Consider the following 6,313-nt stretch of genomic DNA (forward strand, 5'->3'; position numbering starts at 1 on the left):
TGTCCCACAGGGACCCGGTGTCTGGCACAGACATGGACCTGCTCATTGCTGGTGCCAGGTTCTGCTCCCCTTGCCTGGGGGGCAGGCACACGCGGCAGGGAAAAAGAAATAAATATATATCAGTGGAGAGACCACAGACCCCCATACTGCCCTCCTGCACCCCCACAGCACTCTCCCAACGACAGCACTGCACCTCACAACTGATTGGACCCAGGTGTCTGGGCTCCCAGATCATCCATCCCAGAGCAAGGAGAGGACCCAGGTATCCGAGCTCCCCTGCATGAACCCCCCACCACATCCCCCATCCCCTTTCACAACTGAGAAAGAACCCAACTGTCCAAGTCCTGTGCTTGAATCCCGCCCCCATATCCTCCAACCCCCCTACAGAGCTAAGAAAAAAACCATATGTCCAGGCCACCAGCCCTTCTGTGTGACCCCCCCACATCCCCCATCCGTTCTCAGCTGAAAGAACCCAGGTGCCCGGCCGCCTCTGCGTGACCCCCTGCCCCCACATCCCCCATCCCCTCTCTGGGCTGAGAAGAAACCCAGGCATCCAGGCTCCCTGCCCCTCCCAGGGACTGAACCCAGGCATCTGGGGCCCCCTCACCTGGCCTTGAGACCCTGGAGCTGCTGGAGGAAGGCGCTGAGTTGCTGGGGGTTGAGGTCCCCAGCGGCCGCCTTCTGCTGCAGCGCACACTGCGCCAGCTGCTGCCTGCTGTGGGGTTGGGGAGATGCATGAGACCCTCCCCCACACACACACACACATGACCAGGCCCCCTCCCCCCAGGACAACAGAGAGCACACTGACTCCCGAGGGAAAAGACAATGGATGATGGACCCATTTCCAGGGGCAGAGAGCCAACTGGGGGCAGACCCAACACCCTGCATTGCCCCTCGGGAAGGTAAGACGAATGTACCTATTTCCCAGAAAAGGAACACAATTAAGCCTGAATCTGTTGCCCAGAGGGAGGCAATAAAGAAAGGAACTAACACCTTGTGCATGGGGGGGGGTACAATACTGATGTAACCAACGGGAAAGGCAATGTGGAAAAGATACATCACTGGGGGAAGACAACAACAGATAAACCTAGTCTCCAACAAAAGGGGGAAGACAATAAGAGATGAACCCACTGCCCTGCATTACCCATGGGGGAAAACAATTGGAAATGGGTGCACAACCGTGTATTGCCCTAGGGGAAGACAACGGGGAACAGACCTGTTACCCTGCATACCCAAAGGGGAAGACAATAGAAACCTGTCCCATTACTCTACATCGGGGTAATTGGGAACAGGCTATAAGACCCCAAGCGGGAAGGCAATGGGGGTCAGGACTGTTTCCCAGAAATGAAAGCAACACCAATGAACCCACCACCCAGAAACAGAAAATAATGAGAACGAACTCCCTGCACTGTATTTCCCAGGCAGTGAAGACAACAGGAAATGAACCCATTGCTTTGCATTGTTCAAGGAAGCAATGGGGGTCAGACCCATGCCAGCTAAGGGTCCCCCTAGCCTGGCCTGGCCTGGGGGGAGGGGGAAAACCCTGCACGGGGGGTGGGGAGGTACCTGTTGATGAGCTGCAGGAACTGCTGGTGCTGCAGCTGCTGGTACAGGGCAGCAGCTGCCAGCTCCTGCTGCTGCTTCTTCAGTCGCTCCTGGTCCATGTTACCCTGGGGGTAGGTGGGGGTGAGCAGGGCAGCATGCAACAGCCCCCACTAACTGCCCACAGTGGAGGGGAACCCAGGTATCCGGGCTCCCAGCAGCCCTCAACCCATCTTGGAGAACCCAAGACGCTGCAAGACGCTGTCTGCCAGAGACTGATTTATGGCGTACAGAAACTGAAAAAGGACGGCTGGTTTAGCACAAAGATGCAGCCAGCTCTGGGGTGGGCAACAACCGAGTAGAACAGTCCTCCAGGGGGGCAGGGGATGAGGGGCACGTACCAGCAGCGGGGGCGGAGAAGGGCCAGGGGCAAAGGGCACGCGGCCCCACATCTTGATGACCTCGCCCAGCGGCTGGAAGCCCTCATCACAGCCCCTCTTCACCAGCAGCGACATGCTGAAGTACCCGGCCTGGAACCACTCGGCCATCTCTTGCGTCGTGAAGGGGCCTGCGGGGGTGAGAGCGGGGGGTTAGAACAAGGATGGATGCGCCCAGCTCTGGAGGACCAGAGTGGGCAGAATAGAGCTCACCCTGGATCTCTCCCTGTGGGTCCTTGTAGAACCACTTGCGGGCAGCGTCGTGACACAGGGGTAGGGCAGCAGCTGTGTTGCGCGGCTCGACCATGGCCTGTGTAAAGCGCTCCTCCTCCACCGTGCTCTCCTGCAGTGCCGCCACCATCTTCTCTGCCTCCTGGGGGGAGGGGGGGGGGCACGGGAGTCACCCCCGAGCCCCTGCCCGACCCACCACATCGCCCCACATGAACTAGGAAGGAACCCAGACATCTGGCCTCCCACCCCACACCACTCAAATCCACCATCTCCAACTCCCCAAGAGGATCTGGGGAAGAATCCAGGCATCCAGGCTCCCCCCACCCCTCCTTTAACACCCCTCCCCCCCACACCCCCCCCCCCCCCCCCCAACCAGTCTAGACGTTGAACCCAGGCATCCGGGGCCCCCTCCGCTCACCTGCTGCAGGTGCTTCATGCCATCGTCGTCCTCAGGGTCCCCAATAGAGAACTCTGGGGAGGCCGAAGTGGGCGGGGGCAGGGCGGTGCCAGCCCCAGGGCCGGGCTGGGCCCGGATGCCTGGGTCCACTGGAGGGGAGGGGAGGAGAGGAGACATGGGCAGTGTCGCAGGGGCTGCGGCCCCCCCAGCCTCCACCCGGATGGAACCCAGGTGTCCCAGCACTGAGACAGAGTCCCTCTCCAACCCAACCCCCAGCCAGGATGGGATCCAGGTGTCTGGGCAGTTAGTACCTTTGGCCACGGCAGGCTGGAGCTCTGGGTCGCAGGAGACAGAGGGGCCACCGGAGGGGGCAGGACCACCCCTGACAGCCCCTCCCTCACCATCACCACTGCTGGGGGGAAGCCAGGGGGCACCAGGGGGGGACCCCAGCCTCTCCTCTGGGGGGCCCATGGTGGGGGCTGGCCCGTCTGTGGGGGAAGGACACAGGTCAGTACAAAGGGGGGCTGGGAGGGTCCCAGGTTTGGGGGGCAGGGGGGCACTCACCTCTGTCGGGCCCTTGGTGGCCTACCAGCTCGGGGGTGGGGGGTCGGGGCTGGAGTGGCTCTGGGCCCTCAGGCAGCAGCTGGAAGGCAAAAGGCGGCTCCTCCGGGATCAGGTCCTTTGGGCTCTTCTGGAAGTGGTGTGGGGGGAGGAAGAGGGCATCAGTGCGGGGGCCAGGACCCCCAGCCCCTGCCCCCTACCCACACCAACAGGAGCCTGGATGCCTGGGTTCTCTCCACACCCTAGGGCAGAGACTCCCAGATGCCTAGATCCTCTCCACACTCTAGGGCAGGGGGCAGAGACCCCCAGACACCTGGGCCCTCCTTGTGCTCTAGACCTGGGGAGAGAGACCTGGGTCCTCTACCTGCAGGGAGCGGGGCCTGGACGCCTGGGTCCACGGGCAGGTACCTTGAGGGAGAGGAAGGCGCCGGTGGCGTCGAAAGTGCCCAGGTCCTCATCCTCGTCGTCCACGCACCACTCCGGCAGCCCATCCTTGTCCCGGTCATCCTCAGAGGCCTCTCCTGGCACCGATCCTACCCGCCGCCGCCCCTCAGTCTCCACCTTCCGCCGCCGCCCGTCCCCAGAGGGGTCCCGCCAGCCCGCGGAGCGCGGGCCCCCATCTGGGAGGGAGAAGGAGAGGTCAGATCAGAGCCAGACCTGACCCCGCCCACCACCCACACAGAACAGTAATCTACAAGCATCACCCACAAATCAAAAATAGGCCCTGCCCGCTAACTCCACCCACAACCATACTACTGGGTTCCTGGCTCTGCCCCCTGCTGAAGCCAATGAGCCCCCTGCCCCATCTGGCTCACCTGGGCTCGTGGAGCGCCAACGCTCAGCCTCGCGGCGACCCCCAGGCAAGCGCCAGCTGCCAGGCCCTGTCCCCGCCCCCTCCTCAGCCTCCTCATGCTCCTCACGCAGTGTGCGCCAGTTGGTGCTGTCTGAGCGGGCATGCTCCTTGCGCGGCCCCGGCACCACCTCCTCGAATGCGCCCCGGCCTAGGGGAGGAGGGTGGGCAGGAGCAGAGTCACCTTGCCCCGGCCACTGTGGCCCTACACCCCGACCCATCTCCTTATATCCCAACCTGTCTTTCTAGCCCCACCCCTGTGCCCTTAGCTCTGCCCCAGGTGCCCCACTCCATGGGTCTCCCTAGCCCCACCCTGTCTCCTAAGCCCCCCAGCCCCACCCCCAGATTCCTAGCCCAGCCCCCAGGTTACTAACCTATCCCCAACCTGTCTCATAAGCCCCGCCCTCAGGTCCCTAGACCCCCCCCAACCTGCCTCCTTGGCCCACTCCAACATCCCAGTCCCCATCCATTTTACTGACCTCAACTCCATTTCCATATCCCCGCCCCCATGCCTCCCAACCCCGTCTGTCACCGCAGCCACAGCCCCACCCCCTAGACCCCTGCTCCCCACACCTACCTCAATACTCCCTAACTCCACCCCATATCCTTAACCCTGCCTCATGTCTCTACCCCTGCCCCAAAGCCCATTCCATCTTTAGCCCCGCCCCATCCCCCTCGTCTCACCCGTGCCCACCCCCCAGGAGCCGGTGTGGCCCAACGGCCTGTTGCCAGGCATGGGGGGATACACTGATACTGTGACCCCCCCACCCCCGGCCCCATCTACCTGCATCGCGCCGGGGCGGCTTCTCAAAGCGCCGGTCCCCTCTGCCGGGGAAGAGGTGGAGTCAGAGGTGAGGTCAGAGCCCCCCCCGCCATCCCACAGCCCAACCAGGGATACTACCGCCACACCCCCTCATCCCAGCCTCACGCACCGGTCGTCCCAGCTCTGGCTGCGGTGGATCTCGCGGGCACCGCGCCCGAAAGCCCCATCCACCTCCTCTGCCGCCGCTGCCACTCTTTGGTAAAAGCCGGTCTCGCCGCGGCCCCCCCCTGGCCGGGGGGAGAAAACCAGACACAAGGCCATCAGAGCCCAGCACGGCCCTGCAGCTCGCCCCCACCTAGCAAGAAATCTCTGACTCCACCCCCACCCGCCAGCCAGAACCCTGTATAAACCCTGCCCACAGGCACTAGCAAGCCCTGCCTCCACAGAGGCCGTGCTCCATGCTAACCACACACGCCCCAGGCACAACTTCCTTGCCCCCCTGCTGGCCACACCCCAGAACACAGCCACCCCGACCTGCCCTCGTTCTAGCCCCACCCCCAGGGCTCAGCTAGCTTTGCCCTTACTAGCCCCACAGACATGCTACCAACACCTAAACTCTCAACCAAGCCCCAGATGCCCTCCCCATAAGCCTCACCCCCCCAGAGCCTCTGCCATCACTAACCCTGCCTAACCCCACCCTCTTAAAGAGACAGTGCTTCCACAAAGTACCTCGGCTCCTGGCACTGCCCCTGCCCCGTGAGACTCCAGCTGGGGCGGCCCCGCCCCCTTTTCCCATAAGCCTCAGCACTGCCACACTGTTCACTGACAGGGAGAAGTTCCTCTGCAGCACATGGCAGCCAAGAAAAGGGGGTTAGAATGAGAAGAAAGCGTCCCCCCAAGACCCTCCCACTCCCACCACCATCTCTCTCTGGATGCCGGTGCATCAGTTTCCCACGGGGAGAGAGAGGGGGGAGATAGAGTACCTGTTCCTCCTCTGTCAGGGGCAGCAGGGCCAGGGGCTGCAGTGGCTCCTCCTGGAGGATGGCAGCAAACTCCTTGTCCTGCATCTCCTCCGGGACCTGTGGGCAGCACCGGAGATGGGAAAGGAGGAGGGGCACTGCACAGAACTCTGCCCCCCAGCAGCACAACCCTGAGGGACCCCTGGGGTCAAAGGACCTCATTGCTCCCCCACCCCGGCACCCATTATGAGGTGTTGATACTTAGTTCCACCCCAGAAGTGGGCACATCAGCCACTGCAGGGGCATACCACATGGTGCCAGCTGGGGGGGGGGGGTGGTTTAGGGGTGGTTGAAACCCCCACCTCCAGTCCCCTACAGACCTTGTTTTCCTTGACGTAAAGTGCTAACATCTCCTCGCGCCCGTAGCGGTACTCAGCCAGCTTGTATTTGGGCAGCGCCGGTGAGTGGGGGGGTGAGGCCACGCTGCCCCCGCTGGACAGCGCCCGGAGCCTGGTGGGGCAGGAGAGTACTTCAGGGCCAGACACCTGGGCCCTCTGGGGAAGGAGGGGGGGG

General features: G+C 63.0%; 1 protein-coding gene across 1 annotated transcript in view; it reads right to left on the reverse strand.

Moving 5' to 3' along the window:
* GIGYF1 (GRB10 interacting GYF protein 1) overlaps positions 1 to 6,313 on the reverse strand; it is a 10,469-nt gene that overhangs the window by 2,441 nt on the left and 1,715 nt on the right. The window contains exons 4-18 of the mRNA XM_025211138.1: positions 6,121 to 6,250; positions 5,765 to 5,860; positions 5,511 to 5,622; positions 4,951 to 5,068; positions 4,803 to 4,843; positions 3,984 to 4,169; positions 3,577 to 3,788; positions 3,172 to 3,298; positions 2,919 to 3,095; positions 2,629 to 2,756; positions 2,193 to 2,352; positions 1,944 to 2,110; positions 1,567 to 1,670; positions 608 to 715; positions 1 to 74 (exon numbers count right to left, since the gene is read on the reverse strand). The exon at positions 1 to 74 is cut by the window's left edge and continues 25 nt beyond it. Coding sequence (XP_025066923.1) covers positions 1 to 74; positions 608 to 715; positions 1,567 to 1,670; positions 1,944 to 2,110; positions 2,193 to 2,352; positions 2,629 to 2,756; positions 2,919 to 3,095; positions 3,172 to 3,298; positions 3,577 to 3,788; positions 3,984 to 4,169; positions 4,803 to 4,843; positions 4,951 to 5,068; positions 5,511 to 5,622; positions 5,765 to 5,860; positions 6,121 to 6,250 — 1,940 coding nt within the window. The remainder of the gene's footprint in view (positions 75 to 607; positions 716 to 1,566; positions 1,671 to 1,943; positions 2,111 to 2,192; positions 2,353 to 2,628; positions 2,757 to 2,918; positions 3,096 to 3,171; positions 3,299 to 3,576; positions 3,789 to 3,983; positions 4,170 to 4,802; positions 4,844 to 4,950; positions 5,069 to 5,510; positions 5,623 to 5,764; positions 5,861 to 6,120; positions 6,251 to 6,313) is intronic.

Source organism: Alligator sinensis, unplaced genomic scaffold (assembly GCF_000455745.1).
Source record: "Alligator sinensis unplaced genomic scaffold, ASM45574v1 scaffold553_1, whole genome shotgun sequence".
Taxonomy (NCBI): domain Eukaryota; kingdom Metazoa; phylum Chordata; order Crocodylia; family Alligatoridae; genus Alligator; species Alligator sinensis.